The 22094-nt window shown below is 46.5% G+C and overlaps 1 protein-coding gene across 1 annotated transcript in view; it reads left to right on the forward strand.

The window, feature by feature from the left end:
* Positions 1-677: 677 nt before the first annotated feature.
* LOC146064376 (estradiol 17-beta-dehydrogenase 11-like) overlaps positions 678-22094 on the forward strand; it is a 45785-nt gene continuing 24368 nt past the window's right edge. Inside the window, exons 1-4 of the mRNA XM_083177815.1 lie at positions 678-922; positions 12454-12561; positions 15551-15682; positions 16680-16786. Of these exons, the coding sequence (XP_083033941.1) occupies positions 713-922; positions 12454-12561; positions 15551-15682; positions 16680-16786 (557 nt within the window). The 5' untranslated portion in view covers positions 678-712. The remainder of the gene's footprint in view (positions 923-12453; positions 12562-15550; positions 15683-16679; positions 16787-22094) is intronic.

Consider the following 22094-nt stretch of genomic DNA (forward strand, 5'->3'; position numbering starts at 1 on the left):
GATGTCCTGTCCGGCGGTCCGGAGTCTAGTCCGGTCCGGTTTTTACATAGTCCCGCGGTGGGGACCATGTAAAAACCGGACCCGGACTACACTCCGCAGCGCCGGACAGGACATCAAAATCTGCAGTCCGGAGCTTGTAGGGTCCGGTCCGGGGGGTGTCCTGTCCGGGGGGTGTCTTGTCCAGGGGTCCTTATAATAGCTATCACCAGGGACATGGGGGAGGGGAGATTACAGCCTCCCCGTGTGGTCCAGACCATCCGGTTTTTGCTACATGCCCGGACCATACAGGGAGGCTTTATTCTACCCCTCCTCCTCTACCTGGTGACAGGTGTCACAGACAGCCCCCCGGACAGGACACCCCCGGACCAGAAGCTACAAGCTCCAAAATGCAAAGTTTGTTGTCCGGTCCGGGGTTTTGTCCTGGTCCGGTTTTCACTCATACCCAAAAAGTGTCATGAAAGAGTTAAAAACATTTGCAGGCACTAAAGTGTTTTTTTTATTTCTTTTTTACCATTATTACAATACAGATACAAATAGTTATGTAATATTATTTATTAAGACAAATAGTAATATTATAGAAACACCATATACTATTATATACAGTTGGTAATGAGTGAGTTAACTGTAAATTGGCAAGCCTTGGTGCAGTGACCTCAGCTATAACTCTCTCTGTTTTCTTCTCTGTTCTGTAGTAATTACTCTGCTGAGCACTATGAATGTTGTCCTTGAGATCCCCCTGCTGCTGCTCACTATCATCTACTCGTACTTGGAGTCCTTTGTGAAATTATTTATTCCCCTGAAAAGGAAAAATGTGAGTGGGGAAATCGTGCTGATTACAGGAGCTGGACATGGCATTGGAAGAATTACAGCTACGGAGTTTGCCAAACTTCACAGTGTTCTTGTTTTGTGGGATATTAATAAGGTGAGGTGACTTGGAATTGTTTTGGTCTCCTACAGAATGTCTCTGAGGTGCAGAATTGTTGCTGGGAAACTACTAGTCCCACTGTGCCCTAATCAGTGTAGCTTTCTAGTCACCATTTTATATTTCCTATTATCTGTCTGCTTCTTCTGTTATAGATCCTTAGTGGCTTTTTCCTTTAAGGCTTGTATTGATTTACTGTTATTAACCCTTAAATAACCATATTTAAGCTAGTTTTTCACTAAAATAAAAGACACAGTCCAAATAAAGACACAGACAACCACTGCATACGTTTAAAAGGTCATTAAGTATTTATTTATAAGTGGAATTACCCTTCTGGTAAGGGGTGGCAAGGAAAATGCTTGATGACAGCTCTAGCCAATTAAAAAATACTAATAATGGTGGCGACTTAAATGCCTCAATTTAAAGTGGTTTGAAACTGTAAACGGGGTGGGGGGGGGTTTCACCCCCTCTAAAATTTTGGATAATCACCAGAGGTGACCACGCCGCATGATTTGGTCACGTCCCAAAATAACTAGCCAAAAAGGGTGGGTACACCTAAATTACCACTTATGCCCCATGTGGCCTGCTGGTCAAAAGCGCTTTGCCACCAGAAGTAGAATTACATTTCAGAGAGATCCCCAAGAGGGAGTATGGGTGGGCTTCTGAGCACCCAAAAGGAAATGCTCAATGCTCATATTCAAATTACCTATTATACCCCGCTAACTTAACTCCCCTATCTACTCTGATAGGTCCAATTAATAAACAACCAAACCCCCTCAAAGGATCAGCTTAGCATAGTTCTATCTTATTACTACCATCACAAAAACCAAAGACAATTAAATAGTTTTGTGCCTATCCAGCTCTCACTTAATCTTATCTGCTCACTATTTTACCTTACCTGTTATGCACCCTTGGTAGTTACGCCACTGCTGTTATCTGCCCGCTTTTCTTATAATGTGCCCATAGCTGCCATCATCTGCCAGCTGTGTCCTGTAATGTGCCTGCCTTATATGTGCCCACTACTGCCGTTATATGTCAATTTTATCCAATGTGCCTGCCCATTGCCTGCCTGCTGCCGCCTGTTATGTACCCATCACAGCCATTATTGGCCCACTGCTTCCTGTTATATGTGCCTGCTACTGCCATTATCTGTAGTGTCCACTTCCTGTCATTCACTGAACTTTATAAATCTGAACAGTCAGTGGAATCCACGTCGTAAGGGTGAATTCATAGGAGCATGTTGGATTTGTACCTATGTGAATTTATAGTGGAGGGCAGATAATCTATCCAACCTATTTATTAATGTTCAAGTGTATGTAGTGACCTATTTAAAAACTTGCAACTGTCAATAGTTTAGGGATAGGGAAGGGGGCCTGACTCAGATGTACTTGCAGGTGCTATTGCTGCTGCCTACATGGAAGCAGTAGCGATAGCATTAATATGGTAGTGCAGAAGAAGATGCCATGCCTCCTACTGCATTACTGATTCAAACTGCATCCAAGGACATAGAGTCGGATGTACTAACGTCCGCCGCCCATCTCTGTCAGCTACCACATTCTTACTTATCGCATATGCACTACCATATGCGATGTGTAAAAAAAGGGACAGCTCTTGCAATAAGAGCTCGCCCTTGCGATGCGGCTCCATTTCTGGACCTCTGGGTCTGAGACCTGGGAGTCCCTCTGCTCCTGCACAGAGTAACGTCCTGGCAGTGGGGCATGCTGGGAGGGATCATTGATGGATCCCTTACACAGCATTGCGGAGAGAAGCCCATAGGCTTCTACACGGTATTGCCAGATAAAGCTGTCGATACCCTCCGCAGTGGGGCATTAGAGCACACAAAAATACGATAACAGAGTTTTTACCACATTTTTGCATTAGTGCATCCCGCCCATAGTATTGTAGATCCTGGTTTCATCCAAATAATGTTCATTAGCAAGATGTGCTGCAGGTCCGTTCCAGAGATGTAAAACATGCTATACAAACTGTATGTGGCAGCCTTTCATGGAATTTTAAAAATGTGATAATCGAGTGTTGTGCTGTCATATGATGCGTGAGCTACAGATGGAGCGGGTCTCGCTCTTGCAGGGGATGGTGGAAGATTCGGCATCCGCCATCCCCCGCCAGCCGCCGTAAGGGGCTCCACGTGCACGAGATGCGCGCGCGTCGCCTTACAACGGGGCTCCGCCGCCTCGCCGGCCGTCATCCCGGGTCCCCGCCGCCTCTCTGCACCCTCCGCCAACGGGAAACTGAGTCTCGCGTGTGTGTGAGACGCACGCGTGTCTCAGTCAGATGGGGCGCCTCACCGCCAGATTCTGGTGCTGGCGCATCGCCAGCAAAAATGAGAGGCGCTTCATCTGTATGTGCTTAGTTAAGAATGTACTAAGGCTCAGTGCAGGGTGTGTTGTTCAGCTGCTTTTCTGTGACAAATGCCCCTGTAACAGACCGGTAAAAGATGGCACCTGAGTCTGGACCTGATGATGGCAACAGCTTCTGGATCCTTCACGGCCCTTTCAGTTGAGTAGAGCCTACGGCAGGGAATGAAATCCTCCAGGAAAGGCCCACAAAAGAGTAATCACTTTTAGCAGCGACAAATATTTATTTGAAGGCACAAGGACTGGTTGCTGTAATGCATTTACACACATGTACTAGTAGCAAATAAAAGGTTCAACATACAAAACAGTCACTTTGCAGCATTCAATAATTAAAGCAGTAAATAATCAATGACCACGTTAAAGAGAGACCAATTGCACAATAAATGACATGATAGCAATAACGATACGGAAGGAAAATACATTTAAATAGAATGATATTAAAGAGAACGACATTAAAGAGAATGATGTTACATCACTAGGACACCTTACTGCACATGTAACACTGTACCACAAAATGTCCGCCAGGTGGCGCTACGCACCCTGTATACACTAAACTGTAGTCCCATGTGCAAGCAAAGGAGTTACTGACCTTGAAGAAAGGTCCCACGAAGGAAAATCCTCACATGAGAGATTAGGGCCCTATTTTAGTATGCACACTAACTCAGAAAGAACCCCAAAAGCGCAAATGGCAAAACGGTCCTCAAATATGAGGGACAGGCAGATTCCCTTTCCCTAGGGTAACCACCTGTTATGAGCAGAAAACAGGCTGTAACGGTAGCCTCAATCCCAAAATGGCCTTAGCAGGCATTTTAAACAGGGGACAAGGTTAAGGAGAACTGTCCTCAAGTTAGAGTGACAGGCAGGTCCCCTTTGGGGTGACCTCCTGTGTTGCACTTGAAATGTGCAGCAGGAGTTAGCCTGGACGTAAGGGCCGGCCTTGGCCGTGTGCTGTGTGGGGTCAGGACTGGCTTCCTTCTACTGTGGGCAGATCGGGGTGTCACCGGTGCCTGCTGCCAGGGGTGAGTAGGGGTGTCCGGGTTTGCCAAGGGTGACCAGGGAAGGGACGAGATACCTGGCTATCTGCTGCCGTTGCCAACTCCTGTTGGTAGCGCTCGCCGGCTGGGAACTCCTCCTGAGGTGTGGGGCTGGTCACCGGGTTGTGGCGCGCTGTGGCAGGCTGAGAAAACCCGCCCCAGTCACTTCTTCTTCTGGCACAACATATGTGATGTCATGCCATTACTGCTGCTGAAGTGATCAAGAGACACTAAGAGGAGCAGGCTCTGTGCTTGGTGAAGACAGGGGGCTGGAGGGACACAGGGCATAGAGTTTCTGAGGGACATAGACAGTGAGCTGCTGGAGTGACAGAGACAGATGTGTACAAGCAGGGTCGGTGCAAGGTTCCTCAGTGCCCTAGGCAAACTGTCTGTCTTCTCCCCCCCCCCCCCACAAACACACACACATTCACCTACTGTGAGGGGTATATTATGTATGTATATGCATAGACCTCTTTCCTGGCAGACACTGCCAGACGCCCCGTCCATGTCTGGGGATCCCAGGTAGTCATCTTTGCTTCTGGCCGTGGCCGCCTGCTGACTGTGTGGATCTGGGAGGCGGGGCTGCTGGAAGCAGGGCAGGTGGCCAGAGGGAGGGTAGCAATAGCTAGCGGGTGGATAGAGGGTAGTGGACGCCAGGCGGGTGGAGGGTAGCGCACAGGCAGGCGCACGGACAGAGGGTAGTGGTAGCTGGCCGGTGGACGGAGGTTAGTGGTCAGAGAGGCTAGTAGTGCAGTCAACAGGTATCTTGAAGCAGTGGCAGATGTTGCAGAAGCCATTGTCTTTTTTCCACCAGGCAGTGACAGCGGACCGGCCCTCAGGTTCCGGTGCCCATAGATAACTGCCTAAAGCTGCCTAATTCAAGCACCAACCCTGTGTATAAGCAGCACAACTGTGGACATTGGCCCTAATTCAGGTTGGTTCGCTCCCCTGTGTTTTCCCACAGGGGAGCGATGTTGTGCAACTGTGCATGTGCATAAACATTTATGCGCATGAGCAGCAGCAGCGAATTGATTATTATGTTTTTATTTGGGATTGCTCTTTATGGGAGTATTGGTGTGGGCGTGGACCTAATCCCGCCACGCTATGATATATGTATTTGTCTCTTCCCCCTTTGATTTACTATGTCTTTTTGCTCAAAGACCTTTGCCTTATTACTGCATTGGTAGAATGTACTGTTTTGGTGTTTTGACGAATTATCATGTGTTTACAGTATATATTGTATTCTATGCACAAACTATTTTTATTGAATAGTTTTTTGCGCTTCAATAAAATAAATGTGTCTAGGAATGTGCTGTTATTTCAAGGAGTCTCCTGCACAATGCAGAAGGGTAGGCAACTTTGCCCCTTAGGCAGCTTCAACCCAACCTAAAGCATCTCCCCCCATGAAAAACTGCTCCAAACCTTTATAATCGGAAATGCGATCTGGCCAAATGTAAAAAAAATAATAACGCCAATAATAACGCCAGCTTCAACTGCCAAGTGGGGGTCCTGCAGAACTTTCTCTGACATTAGGTAGATAAAGGGGCAGAATAAAAAAAATGAATAATCACCTCCACAGGGTCCAGCGATCAGTGCTCCAATGATGTCTACCAGTGTTCAGGGCTCCCTGCTGCTCTGTGACCACTAGTACAGTAAAGGGATGTAAAGGGATGCTGCAAAACAGTAGCTTACTTTACGGCACATGGGGTCACAGGAGGGACCTGATAGTGGCCCCAGTGCATTGCTTTGCCCAAGGGCCCACACATCTTTTGCGGCCGGCATGCCCTGAACTGTAGCCTATTCTGCCTGTTGATCAGTTGCTGGTAAAATTTTAAACTACAACAATAACTTTTGTATTCTCTTAGTATACAGTATATGTTAATTAGCATTGGGGAAAAAAAGAAACTCTGGAGTGAGTTTATTAATTACGGAGGTAATCTAGATTGGAAGATCCACTGGAAGAGGCACTGTTGTGAGTGATTAAATATTGTCTATAAAGTGCTGCGTAATATGAAGGCGCTATATTAGTGATAGCTAACCTTGACAATCCAGCTGTTGTTGAACTACACATCCCAGCATGCCCTGCATCAGTTTAAGCATGGCCAAATAGTAAAACTGTAGCAGGGCATGCTGGGATGTGTAGTTCAACAACAGCTGGTGTCAAGGTTAGCCATTACTGTTTATATAAATAAACAATAAAATGTACAAACATTTGTACTGTAGAAAAATATGTATCAATATACATAAGACATACCTCAGGCTATGTAGTAAAAAAAGAACAGTAGCTGTCCACAAGTGATGAATGTAGGATAAGAAAAGGTCACTCCAGGAATGATACTTTCACACAAAGGCATGTATTCAATGCCGGTGCGAGCGGCCGGCGAGGGGGTTAAACTGCGAGGATCGCAGAAAACCAGTGATCCTCGCAGTTTAACCCCCGCGCCGGCCGCTCGCACTATGCAACGTTCCGGGGGAATCCTCGCCGTCACAGAACGGCGAGGATTCCCCTAAACTGCGAGAGCCGCGGCTAGTGCAGCAAACTCGCTGTAATTAGCCTCAATTCTCGCAGCTTTTGGAGGCACATACGCCAATTCTCCCTCGCTCAAAAAACGGAGCGAGGGGGAATTTGCGTATGAGGGGGGTCAGTTGAATACTGACAGGGTGAGCGGTGACTGCGAGCAAAAAGTCCTGTTTGCAGTCACCGCTCGCCCACGGCATTGAATATATGCCATAGAACAGGGGTGGCCAACCAATCAGAAGCATTGAGCCCAAAAATATGTTATGGTAAGACAAAGAGCCGATACCATGTAGAAAATGGGCGTGGCCTAGCTGGCACAAGGCCATACCCCATTTTTGTGTCTTTGAAATTACATTTGTAGGAGCATGACCTTGAGTCAAACCAGTTTTTTGTTAGACAAGCACATTGAAAATACACAATTACGTAATCTTCCCAATAAAAAAAAAAACTTTATTAAATTTTCTCATTGCTGTAATTTTTTTTTATTGGGACATTTGACAATCCCTGTTTTCAGTAATTTTTTACAATTCTGGCTTCTATGTGAAGCTACTTGCAGTAATCCTTGCAGAACAGATCAATGTTTGATTTCACTTATTTTAGTGTTAAAAAAATGACTCACAAAGTTAAGCAGACAGCCTCCACACCCCATTTGCAGCCGCATACCTAATCTGCAGTCTGGCCACTGCAACCTCTCTGCCGTCCAGTCGCCGCACACAGCCTCTCAACCCTTGTGGTCTCTGTTCCCTCTCCCTAATGCTGGGTATAGCATGCTCCTCCCACGACGTGATGTCATAACATCACATCGAGCACACATAAATGTAGCATCAGAGGAGGCAAGCAGCAGTGCCACTGCTGCAGGAGCCACATTTCATTAAGCAAAGAGCCACATGTGGCTCAAGAGCCACAGGTTGGCCACCCCTGCCATAGAATGTTTATTTAGCAGAAAGTGACATTTCCAGTCACACAGGACATTCTACAAGCTTTAAGGAAATGTGACTATCCTGCGTCATTAGGTGGACAGTGTCTACATTGACAGTAAATAGGTCGACCACTATTGGTCAACAATTAAAAGGTCAACACATGAAAAAATTTGACATGCACCTAAGGCGGCCATCCACTAGTGAGATATGGCCACATTTTATGCGAATCTAACGCATTGCTGCTATGGATCGCATAAAAAGTGACACGCCGCATGTAATTTTTCATCGATTGCAACGTGAGGCGCTTTCCCACGTGCCTTGTTACAGCCCGTAGACCCCAATATGATACATTGTATGCAAAAGGATCGCATACAAGGTATCATATGTGATCCTGTCCCCCGGCACCCGCCAGGTGAGATAGCGGCAGTGTCGGACTGGGGCATGCAGGGCCCACCAGGGAAATGCACTCACAGGGGCCCACCAAGGGGCGTGGTCTTTTTGAAGGGGTGTGGCTGTGACCTGAGAGCGGTGGCTACACACTATGTAAAAAGTAGGCGGGACCTTTGCGCGGCGACGCCGTGCGGCGGAAGAGGGGCGTGGCCTCATGGGACGGAGGCGTGGTATAACAAAATGGGGCGTGGTATTACACTTTAGACCACACTCCGTAATACCCATTACACATAAATCAACATGCCGTAATGCCAATTACACATAAGGCCACACACCATAATGCCCATTACATACTATATAACAAAACGTTATGCTCATTACATATTTGACACATAAGTGCCGCTTACCTACGTGCTCATTGCTAGGGGGTTCATGCTCGATAACAAGGGGGCTTCATGCTCGATGCCATGTGGGAATACATGCTTGTTGCCAAGGGAGGATGTCTCGCGCTGCTGGACTCACTTTATTGAAAGAAATGTCAGCCGGGCAGAGAGCGCTGTGCTCGGCTGTTTATTGCTTGTTGCCTAGGAGGGGATGTTAAACGCCGCTGGACTCACCTAATTTAAATAAATGACAGCTGGGCAGAGAGCGATGTGCGCTGCCCGGCTGTAGTCTCTGCAGGAGCATCAATATTTTCAGTTCTCGCGCTGGGGTCTGGCAGCCAATCAGGAGCAGCTATCAATACGACTCCTGATTGGCTGCCGGCGGTCCAAAGGGAAAATTGAAAATATCGATGCCACTGCTTAGACTACAGCCGGACAGCATACATCGCTCTCTGCCCGGCTGTCATTTCTTTCAATTGGGTGAGTCCAGCGGCGTGAGACATCCCCCTTGGCAATAAGCAATTCCTTAGACCAGGGGTTCCCAATCTTTTTCGAATCACGGCACCCTAGAGTATCAGAATTTTTCCATGGCACCCCTAGGCTCCAAAAAATACATATAAAATGAAGTACTGTAGATTGTGTTTAAATGTGCTTCTTAGGTTCAGTTATGTGGTACAGGGCAGGATTTGCTTGTGATTGTACATATATTTTATGATTGGCAGCCACCGACACTAGTTTTGTCCATAAATAATTATAAATAATTTGAATTGGTCCAGGTCCACCAACCCGTGGCACCCCTGCAAGTGTCCCGAGGCACCCCGGGGGAGCCACGGCACCCAGTTTGGGAACCACTGCCTTAGACTAAACAGCCAGGCAGCACACAGCTCTTTTCTGCCCGGCTGTCATTTCTTTAAATTTGAAGTGGCTGGTGGTCTAATGGGTGGTCCGGTGCACCCCCGGACCACCTCTTAGATTCGCCTTTGGCCCCCCCCCCCCATATAATACATTACATAGGTGCTCCCACTCAAATAGCACAGCACATAGGCACCCCATATAGTACATTACATACATAGGGCCCCCCACTCAGATATTAGTACAGCACATAGGCCCCCCCATATAATACATTACATAGGCCCCCCACTCATATAATAGTACAGCACAGCACGTAGGCCCCCAATAAAATACATTACATAGGTCCCCCCACTCAGATAATAGTACAGCACAGCACAGCACATAGGCCCCCAATAAAATACATTACATAGGTCATCCCACTCAAATATTACAACACATAGGCCCTCCCATATAGTACATTACATAGGTCCCCCACTCAAATAGTACAGCACATAGGCCCTCAATAAAAATACAATACATAGGTCCCCCACTTAGATAATAGTACAGCACATAGGCCCCATATAGTACAGCACATAGCCCCCCCCCCCCCCATATGGTACAGCACATAGCCCCCCCCCCATATGGTACAGCACATAGGTCCGCCCTACCCAGATAATATGGCACATAGGTCCCCCACATATAGTGCATTACATAGGTCCCCCACTCAAATAGTATAGCACATAGGCCCCCATATAGTACATTACATAGGTCCTCCCTACCCAGATAATGTGGCACATAGGTCCCCCCACACACACACACACACAATACAGCACATACCCCTCAAAAAAAAAAAAAAAAGAGGGAATATTAAAAAGTTAATACAGCAAATGGTTAGGTTAGTTACCTACCATTTTGCAAAAGGGGTCCAAAAGCAAGCAGCTCCCTCTTCACCAGCCGGGAGGTCTCCTCTCAGGACATCTACCCCCGCAGTTCTTATCCTGCAGGCGGGGATCTGTATTTGGGGCCCTGGTGGCAGTTGCTCCCGTCCCGTGCAGAGTCCTGTGCTGCGCCGGCGGGAGTCGGGTCAACTGTGGCGTGGCGTGTGGCGTACGACGCACGACGCAGCGTGACAGGCTCCCAGGCAAAGCTCCTCTGCCCTGCTTGCAGCCGCCGTCATATTGATACTGTGGCGGCGGGGGGAAATAAAGAGCAATAGCCCCGCCCCCCTAAACAAGTGGGCGGGGTCCGAAATCACCGGGGCCCACCGGGGGATTCCCCGGTTCCCCCCCAGGCCAGTCCGAGCCTGGATAGCGGGGTACGGGGTATCGCATGCGAGGTAGTGACTGGGGGCCTTTACTCACATTTGTATACCTCCCAACTGTCCAGCTGAACACGGGAACCTCCCGGTTTTTGGGGACTTTCCCACGTCCCTCCCGTGGCCGGCAGTGTCCCGCTGCGGGGGGGGGCAGTTGGGAGTCCCCCCCAATCTGACAGAATATTCAGTGGAACAGTGGCCGAAAGCGGGGATGCGACCTAATTTGCATAAATCACACCCTCATTTGCATACACCACACCCCCTTTTCGGGCGCTCGCACGGCGTCCCTATTCTTCAATTAAAAAAGTTGGGAGGTATGCATTTGCGCAGACTGGAAAAATCATTTGACGGTTCATGAACTGCATATGGATTTGCAAGTGGGTAGCGATCTGTGATATTTTTGCAATTCATTTGCAGATTTCCCCGGGGCGGGTTTTCATTCTGTCTGGGTGATGTCGATCTGCTCACAGTCATCGGCAACTTTGCAGATCAGCAATCAGGTCTGAATCCGTCCCCAAATGGGATGCAGTCTCTAGGTCTACAAGCATTAGGGCGACAATTATTAGGTCGACCACTATAGGTCATCATATACTAGGTCGATACATGAAATGTCGACATGCATTAGGTTGACATAATCATTAGGTCCACATGAGCATTAGGTCAAAATGAGTTTTTCCTGTTTTTTTTTTCTCAAAAAAGGTGGTTTTTCATACGTTACTATTACTATGGGCATAGTAATAGTGTGCCGAGGCACCATGCCCCAAAGCATGGCAAGCTTTTATTTATTATTTTAGTATCACCTGAATGTATTAATGTTTTGTATGCCAAGTGAATTTGTCAAAATAGGTGTGAACATTGGCAAGCAAACATTTTCATTCATCATAATGACATAGGAAATATAATCATTTTGTACACAACATTTTTTTTTTAAATTGATATAACATATGTGAGCAACGCTGGCATTTTTAGTGGATATTTTGCACATCTGTCACAGAGATGTTGGTACTCAAGACTTTAAAAGGCTTTTGGAGCTGTGTTTCTGAAAAACGGCTTCAAAACCTTTAATTCACATTTTTTTTTAGATCACATTTCCAGTACTTACAGTATAATGGAAATGTGAGCTGGACAAATTTACTAAAACAAAAATATTATGCAGTGATTGATGAACACACAGCTCAGCATCAGAAAGTTTTCTAGATTATTGAGGGAGAACGCCCTCAGTTTAGGAAGTCTCACTGATTTTGTGGGGCATTTAACAAATACTGTATGCTATACACCTGCGGGTCAAAACTGTATGAATTCTTTTGCCAGCCATTTTACCTTTTTAATTAATGCAGCCAAAAGTGTACTACACCTGTTTCATTAAATAGGCCTACAACTGTAAACTGTATACTGTTGCATTGTTGTTGGTGTCACAAGGGGTTGTAACCAAAATGTGGGGTCCTGCCCAGTGATAGGAGCCAGATGCTGCACTGTAACATAACGTGCAGCACCTGGCTCCTATCATTATGGAGGAGTCGGCACTGCTGCTACAGCGCTCCCTGAAGGCAGTTAACATCTCCAAGATCCCCAGAGTGCTAAAACAGGTTTGGGCCACAGAGCAAGGAACCCACCTGTGAAGCCAAAGCACTTATATGAATCCATGACCCTTATCGCAGCCGCCTATATAGGATATCATCAGGGGAAGGGACCACCGTTTACTGTTGAACAATATTTTTATTTTAATAATTATTGCTAATGACAATTTTTTTTTACATTTTGGCAGAATGGTGTTGAGGAAACTGCTGCAGAATGCAGAAAGATCGGAGCCAAAGTTTACTCATATGTGGTGGATTGCAGCAAACGCGAGGATATCAATGCAGCTGCTGATAAGGTAAAAGAACAATGCAACTGTTTATGAGGTAAAAAGATAACAACAGAAGGGAATACTTCCCCATGCAAAATATGAGTAAAACCGATGTACACAATAGATTACTTTTTAGAAGAAATTGCTCCTTTTGTCCATTTCTGAGCAATATATTTAAAAAAATCGTTCACATCGTTAATCACTAACCCCTTTCCCCATCATCTGTGCAGCATGTGTTGACTATATAATCAACCAGGCATGCTGTCAGCGGGGGTTGGGTGACATCACTAACAATATAATTTATCAATATCACTCAGTGTGTACGCACAATATTGGTCACCCGGGCTTACCAATGATATCATTAATGTTATCGGTGGTAGAGCCTGTTGTGTAGTGTATGGGGTCTACTTATTTATTTCTATTGTTATACAGTATATCACTATACAGTATATCAGGGATGTGCGGAGGACACTGAGGCCAACTAAACTTGTGCTTTCTGAGGGAATTCCAAGCATCAGCTTGGGTTTTCCTGCCTTGCTCAGATTCCAAAACAAGGCAAAATGCCACCTTTCCATCATCGGATGTTGTGTGTTTTCGGTTTGATATAAGTCCCACCCAGTGTGATTCTAGTGCCATTTCACACCAAACCGCTGGAGGTGTTGGCATTCAGTACACAGAGATAGAGAATAAAATAGATTGCCGTACAATCAAGATTCAAAGCACACAATCACACACTGTTTGTGAGTTCGTGGCACCCACTTGTCCCTTACTTTTTAGTGTTAATACTGACTGAGCTAGTTTGATATAGGTTGTACTGAGCATTTACTAATTGTGCAAATGCATGTTGGTGGTGGCTTTTCAGTATCCAAAGAGTAGCCCAGAGCTCCTAATATATATATATAAGGACAGCATTAACCCTTGGTACACAGCACATTGGTGGTGGTGTTTTTTTTTGTCCAGGACTACATTACAGGCTGGCCCAGACCTCCTAATAAAATACAGGGGCAGCATTAACAGCCCAAAACTTTATTTTATTGACACAAACTGCATGTTCACAAATCCTTGAGGCGAGGCTAGGGATGTCCATGTTAGCTATGTGTGAGTCTGACATTTCTCACAGTTTACTGACAGAGAAGCCACCTTCACCTCCTTCCACCATTTCTGCACCATCTGCAAATGTGGGATGAGCAGTATAAGTAAAATAATGACATGATAGAAATTGAGGATGCTAGTGTGGAAGTGGAACAAGATGATAGGGATATTTGTATCTCATGCTATTTAGCATTGGATGATGTTGCAGCCGTTCTTGCCTGTGATAAAAAGAAAACCATTGTGATACCAAAAGACCAAAAAAGCCATTTCTTGGATGTCCAGTTTTTTTAACCTAATCTTTGGGCAATATAGGTGAAGTATATTGTGAGCTGTGTAGTGATCAAACTGGAAATGCATGTTATTGAGGTTAATAATACTGTAGGAACAAAAAACATTACATCATTTTAACTGTTTTTTTTCATATTTAAAAAAACATAGGGGTAAATTTACTAAGGTAGCAGTTATATTAAAGATGGCATGTTGCCCATAGCAAAAATTCAGATTATACTTCTTAGAATATAATAGATAGAATCTGATTGGTTAAGAAAGTGTCATGAATCCAGGTGTTACAAACACTATCCTATCTTCCAAGTGTCCCTCTAGGTTTGATCTGCATTTTGCTCCCAGGAGGGTGAATCTAGACATACATACATACTGCGGACAGTCTGGCATCTTTTTGGCACATCTGCGCTCCATACTGTAGCGCTCTCAGTAATACTTTGGTGCTCTGCCCTGTCGCATATGTGGCTGCCTCTCCCTGTGTTCCATAGTACTGCTCTTTGCCGTTACTGCAGGCCGCAGCCACGCTGCATACAAACCAGAGTTCACTCCATTCTCCAGGAATGGTCGTGGCCATCTTGGATTCAGCAACATGATTACTTTCAGCCAATCCTGTTACCACTATTACTGCCATCACAGAATCTAGCCCAGTGGTAGCCAACCCCAGTCCTCGAGAGCTACCAACAGTTAACATTTTCCAGGTCTCCTCACAGAATCACAACCATCTACAGGGCAACATGGTTTTGATGACCAGTGGCTTGTGTTTTTGCTTTACTATAATTGACCTCTTTATATGGGGAAAATGAATGATGGATTTGCCATACGGTAGTCTCTGACATTCTCCAGGTATAGGACCTCGCTTTTAGTAATACCTCACATCTGGCAGAGGGAGTCCTTGGAGTGGAGACATCAATCCTTAGTGGCAGATGGTAAGTTGCAGATTGGTCCCAAGGTCTGGTCCGGGTGGAAAGTAAAATAACTTTGGCAAACATACAATTTAGCCAACTGGTGTTGAGAAGGTCCTTCAAATAGAGAGGCTGAAAGGTAGGTGCTCAAAGGTAGGTTCAGGGCTAGTGTGGCAGGAAATGCTGCTAGCAACATTATCATTGTTGCCCAAACTGCCCTGGTTCAATTGCATAATTCACATCATTGTACATTAGGGCAGAGCCAGGGTATGCATTTTTGTGGTGCCCTGCCAATACAGCTCTCATATGTGCTTTCCTGCCCTACCAGAATGTGGTCTTCCCATTCTAGGTTACAGAACAGAAAATAATGCAGAACCAATGTACTACGCAACTCCTGGAGATTATTAGCAGTATATTCGCAGTGTTGTACAGCATTTGTTTACACCCAGGCACAATGGGGGAAATTTACTAAGATGGGAGTTCTATATCATATGGGATGTTGCTATGGGCAACCAATCAGATACTATCTACTATCTTCTAAAAGGTGCTAAATAAATAAGAAGGAGATTCTTATTGGTTGTCCATAGCAATATTCCATGTGAAATAGAACACCTGTCTTAGTAAATTTCCCCCAATATGATTGTGGAGTGACTGTTTTAATTGAAAACCAAAATGTGTATTTACTTATTATTATTACTGTTGTTATTATTATTATTATTATTATTATTATTATTATCCAGGTCAAACAGGAAGTGGGAGATGTCACCATCCTCATAAATAATGCTGGGATTGTGTCCTGTGCAGACTTATTGTCACTAGAGGATCACCAAATTCAGAAGATATTTGAAGTTAACATCCTTGCTCACTTCTGGGTGAGTGTAGAACGGTCTCTCACCTATACAAATTTTACGTAAACAATGTGTGTCTGTTACTATATATATATATATATATATATATATACATATATATATATATATCAGCTGCCCGCCCACTTACCCCCGAGCATCCACACATATATAAGTTACTTCAGAGTCATTTTTATATGCATGCACCTTCGCCATCATTCGATGGTCCCCGACCATCGAATGATGTGGGCGGATACCACAAGCCTGCGAATGGATGTTACATCCATTTGCAAGCCCTGTGAGCAAATCGCCCTTGCAAATGGTGGCGCCGGCGTACCACCATTAGCAAGGCAGGATCTGGTTAACTCGCAAGGATGCAAATTCACATTGGAGCATATCAACCAGAATAACCCATATAATGTCTACAATGTAGATAGTTGTGATGTAGATATTGTTAAAATTTATTTATTTATTTACAGTTTCTTATATAGCGCAGCAGATTCCGTTGCGCTTTACAATGGTAGACGGCAACATGTTGACATCCTCAGAATGTTGACATTCTGTGAACATGACATGTGGAAATGTCAACAATCTCAGAATATCTACATTATGGATAGGCTATGGGACAGGAAGGTCAGGGTTAGGTACTAGAGGGAAGATAGAGTTAGGCTGTGGGGTGAGGGCAGGTTAGAGGCAGGGCTTAGGAATAGAGGGGAAATATAGTGGTCTGTCAGGTGTCTGCACAGGAAGTGCTCCATACATGACAACCGGGACTTGGGAGCCACCGCTAGATACACCAGTGCCATCTGAAGCAGGTGAGTGACTGCTGGGCCACCAGGGACAGCCTGTTAGCATTCTATCATGTTGACAATTAAGTATATCAAGTATGATGAATGTCAACATTATTGTGCAAATCCAGTAACACGGCAGCTCTAATAAAAAGAAAAAGAATGTCTGAGTTGTGTTAACTGAAATTGTGTGACGGGTAGTGTCATGTAGTGAAATATGTTCTTTCTTAAACCAGACAACTCGGGCCTTCCTGCCATCAATGATGCAGAATAATCATGGCCATATTGTGACTATCGCTTCAACAGCCGGACTAATGGGAGTGCCATATTTGGTGGACTATTGGTATGAATTTATATTGTATTTTAAACGATTATATTTTGAGCTATTTAATCAGTTGGATCACAAAAATGTATTTAAATTTGCTTGGGGCAGGGAATGATGTGAATGTTCAAATATTCTCTATAAAGCGCTGAGGGCTATGTGTGTGCCATATGAATAACTGGTAATAAATAAAATAAATAATGTTTACCTTCAAAATGTTACCTACACCGTATAGTATTAACTGTGGACTAGTTTTGAGTTGTACGCCTATTCCTCTGCATTGCCAGAGAATTATAGGAACTTCAAAACTGCAGCTATCAGAATTATAAAAAAAAATTTACAAAAAAAATCAGTCTTGCAACTGCAGATTGATAAATGATCCACTATATTACAAATAATCCACAAATCTTTTTTTTTTTTTTGGGGGGGGGGGGGGCAATAAAAAAAAAACAACTTCAGTTTGTAAATGCAGTGTAAAATCAGTACTACAGCCAGGGCCGGCTTTAGCATTAGGCAGCTTTAGGCATCTGCCTAGGGTGCCGGGATCTGGGGGGGCGCCATCAAGTCTGCAATTAAAAAAATCAAGGATGTCTATGAGGATCCTATTTGTACTTAATGTGACTGTGGAACTTCTAAGACCTCACCTCCATGCCCCCTCTTCCTTGTACTCTGTTGTGGGTGGCAAAGGGGAGGGTGCAGAGGGCCTCCAGGGAAAGCAGGGGACTTGCCCACCTTCCCGGGGGGGCTGGGAGGACTACATGATAATTATTTTTTTGGGGGGGGGAGGAGTAGGTTGAAGTTTTGCCTAGGGTGCTGAGAAGCCTTACACCGGCCCTGACTACAGCAGGTTTGCCTACTTTTCTAGTAGTACTTTCAACAGCACGTCAGGGGAGAGGGGGGGGGGGGGGGGGGGGGTTTGAGCTTGATGTCATCAAGCCCCACCCCCATGACAGAAAATAAATAACCCAATTTGCAGATCTCCATGGAGGAGGCGGGGTTAAAATGACGCGATTCTGACATTTTACATCCATCCTGCCCCCTCCTCGGAGACTTGTGGATTGCGGTATTTAAACGCCGTAGTCGGGGGGAGGACGCTGTGATCGGGGGGCTATTCCACTTGGGTAGGCAACTCTGTACTACAGTGCATTTATGCATTCATGGAAACATTAATGTTAGGCTGCAGGGAGGAAGGGTTAGGCTGTGGGGCGGGCAGGGGGGGGGTTGGCACTAAGGGTACAGTTAGGGTTAGGCACTAAGGGCTTAAACAGCTCTATAATGGGTGCAGTGTACGGTGCGGTGCACACGGGCCCCTAAGTCAAGGGGAGCCCACACCGCACACACTGTGTCACTACATCCCCCGCACCCCACCCCGCTGTATACAGCAGTAGGCAATCACATTGCATCTCTAATGTATAGCAGCACCAACGCGAAGAAAGGCTGCTATTGGCTGATGGCGGGTGGTGTCGGCTAGCCACTGAAATCACAACACCCGGATCTCGCAGTGAATACAGGCCAGGCTGTGACACCCACAGTACAGTACTGGGTGATGTATTTCCAGTGGCGGTTTTTACCTATGGGCTGCAGGGCTGCAGCCCCCCCCCCAGGTAAAATCCGCCACTGTAGTGAAGCCAGATGCAGTCTGTGAGACTGCTCTGGCTTCACTGTGACTGGCAGTGACTTCCAATTGGAAGTCCGACCTGCCAGTCAAAAAGGCAGTCCCATTGGGAGGTGTTACCTCCCTCCGGGACGCCTTTGTGCAGGCTGCCGTGCAAAAACGGCAGATGCGCATGCGCAGTACCTATACCGGTACTGCACACGCGCTGATCCTGGTGCCTGTAACTTACATTGTACAGGCGCCGGGACTAAGATTGCTTCTATGGGCTGCTGCCCAAGCAGCCCATAGAAGTTTGTTGCATGCGCGGTACACGTGTGTATTGCGCATGCGCCAGTCCCGGCGCCTGTCAATCATCACAGCACACAGGCGCCGGGACTGGGACGGGAGGCAGCAGCGGCGGGGACAGGGGGAGGGCCACGCTGCGGTCAGAGGCAGCCCCCCTCCCCCAATAAGGTACGAGACGCCACTGTGGCTCTCCAGCTGTTGTGAGACTACAAGTCCCAGATGGAGAGCTACCAGTTGGCCAGACCTGTTCTAGGTGATCCTAATTTGTCAACTTTATTAGATATTCCAGTACTTCTGTTCATAAACCTTTTACCTTCTTCACAATGAACTCCTTGTCTGTTTTCTTTAAAAGAATAATATGGTGAATGTAGATTGTTTGTACGGTCTGCTATGTAAAATAGAATGGAAAACAGACATTTTCCACATGGGATACCGTAGCTAATTCAACACTATGAAGGTCCACATACATTAGGTTGACCACTAAAGGTCAACACGGTTTAGGTTGACACATGAAATAGGATAGTTTGGGGTGAGATAGCGCTATCCTGTTTGTATTGGTGTTCTGCAAGTGTGTATATGAGCAAGGAAAGGAGATTGAAAAATAGATGTATAAACAATGTCAGATTTATTGAAGTCAATATATCAGGAATATAATCCTATGCAAGCAGCTAAAATGTGGTATCCTGGTTATGCGCTTATACCAGACTCTGATACAGGGGTGGTGGAATGGTGCTTACCCTTCGGGCGATTCAGCGTATTATAACTGAGACACTTACTCTATTCGGACAGTGTTTAGGCAGAGAGGGCATAGGTTAATACACCTATGAGATTGTAAGGGGGTTCACCAGAATCGCCCGAAGCCCATAAGGCACCTCCCTGCTGACAAACACAGACATATCCACCCATTCACCCAGACTCCATTCCTGGGACAAATCACCAGGAGAGACCGTAGGCTCTATTATAGGGCCTACGGTAGCTAAAGAAGTCTAGTACAGACATTCTGAAATACCCGTTTGGGAACACTCTTCTGGTGACACTTGCCACAGGAATCCCCGTTTGGGGGACCCCTCATAGGTGTAATTAAAACACCAATTAAGTACCCACAGAGGTACCCAAAACCCCCCCCTTACCCTTAGGGTAAGCACCATTCCACCACCCCTGTATCAGAGTCTGGTATAAGCGCATAACCAGGATACCACATTTTAGCTGCTTGCATAGGATTATATTCCTGATATATTGACTTCAATAAATCTGACATTGTTTATACATCTATTTTTCAATCTCCTTTCCTTGCTCATATACACACTTGCAGAACACCAATACAAACAGGATAGCGCTATCTCACCCCAAACTATCCTCATATCTATTTAAAAGGGACTGGGATACCCTTTATGAGACTAGCAGCACCTGGACCTAGCATAGAGTACATACAAGCTGAGCGCAGTTGTGACGTATCTATCTTCTATATGACACATGAAATAGGTTGGCATGGCTAAGGTTGACACAAGCATTATATCGACAATGGGATGGTGGACAATCAAAAGGTCGACATGAATTGTTCACGTTTTGAAGCCGACTTCTGCTGACAGGTGGTATTTCATACCTTACCATCCACTAGGGCAGGGCTGGGCAACACCGGCCCTCCAGATGTTAGTGAACTACACATCCCAGTGTCCATATTGACTTATGTCGAAATTCGTGGATTTTTAAAAAAAAAACTAATGTGGACCTTTTTGAGGGTTGACCTTCTCCTTGTCGATCTAATGCTTGTATCAACATTCTGACCCTGTCGTCCTAAGCCCTGTCAACCTTTAGTGGTAGACCTAATGTATGTCATTCTTCATACAGTCGACCCTATGACCCATACCCATTCCACATGTGGTACACTGGCATTCAGAGATACACATTTAAGTTGAATAAGTAGAAAGATAGACGCAAATATGTGACAAGCACTGCACAATATACTGTAGCTACGATATGCATGGGACACCCATTCTGCATGCACAGTTGGAGCCAAGAGCTCCTTTTGCACATTTTTGTATAACAACATTTAAAAATACACATTACGCATTAGCCTTTTACTATATGTTACAACACTCCTTCTATACAATGTAGTTCAGATGGGGACTTCCGGTGGGCGGGGCGCCAAGAGCGGCCGCATCTTAACCAGCTCCTCTGTCGAGAAGAAATTCATCCATCCCCATCACCTAATATAACAAACCCAAGGGTTACCTAATGAAATATCTTAGGAGCAGGGGTTACACTGATCCTGCAAATACCCTTTGAGGAGCTAAAAACTATCCTGCCACCGGAGTCTGGCCCGAACAAGCGGAGGCCTGCATGACCGCCCAGCCCTGGGCGCGAAACCTGGCGTGCTATCAAGCAAGCCATAGGGATACAAACCAGCCATCCCCACATTGCAACCTTGATCCCCGGTTGGGGACAAACCGAACAGCCGCGACTTAACCCCGCATCCCCGGACCCGAGAGCAGTGCCTCCCCCCCCCCCCCTTTACCGGGAGTCGACAGGGGCACAGACCGCGAAACGTCAACTACCGCGAAATCACCGGGACGTGCGGCTCACTACCGGCATCCCCCCAGAAGACCCTTCCGAATAACAGAAAAGGTACGGGGAACACCCGGCTCCAACTGACCTGCGGCCGCGGGAGGAGAGCGCGGCCATCTTGGAGGTGGCCGAGGACAACGCAGGCGGGGAGAGCGGAGGCGCCAAGGCCGGGGAGCCAGGGGAGTGCCCTTCGAGCTGTGGGGGTCTGCCAGGCGGCGGTCCGGACGCTGATAGGGAGACGGCGGCGGGGTAAGCACCCAGCGGAGGTAGAAGCGCAGACACCGAGCGATCGGAGGGACCCTCCCCAGGCTGAGAAGACCTGCCGGGCAACGATCCGAACAGCGCAACCTCCACTGACCGGCCGGCTGCAGAGAGACCTTCCCAGAAGCGGCGGGAGCAGAGGCACCGACACCAGACTACAAGAGGGACCCCCTCCTGACCGAAAATATCTGCCGGCTCAACCCCCACTGGCTGCAGCAAGAGAGGTGAAAGAGACGGCGGGAGCAGCGGCAAGGAGACGGTAATAAAAAACAACCCAAACCCAGACCCCCTAACCCTTGCCTGGGCCTCCCTCCGGTCACCTATCCACCAGCCCGCCCTTCCTCCCCCCCTTCCCCTTATCTCTCCCTATTGCCCTGCGGCACAACCACAGACACATGACCCGAGACCTGTGATCACAGTGACCTGGGTGAGCCCCGCTTGACTGTCACTGAGCCCTACCTAAATACCCCTTGGCCCTCCACGTGAGGAAAACCAGGGGATCTGCAAACCACTTAGCCCACTGTGCCAGCTAACACGCCGGAAAAGAGAGGGGACACTATTTGGAATCAAAACAACACCCCCCAGCATGCCCAAACCCCCCAC

This window comes from Crinia signifera, chromosome 1, assembly GCF_055691185.1.
Source record: "Crinia signifera chromosome 1, ASM5569118v1, whole genome shotgun sequence".
Lineage (NCBI taxonomy): Eukaryota > Metazoa > Chordata > Amphibia > Anura > Myobatrachidae > Crinia > Crinia signifera.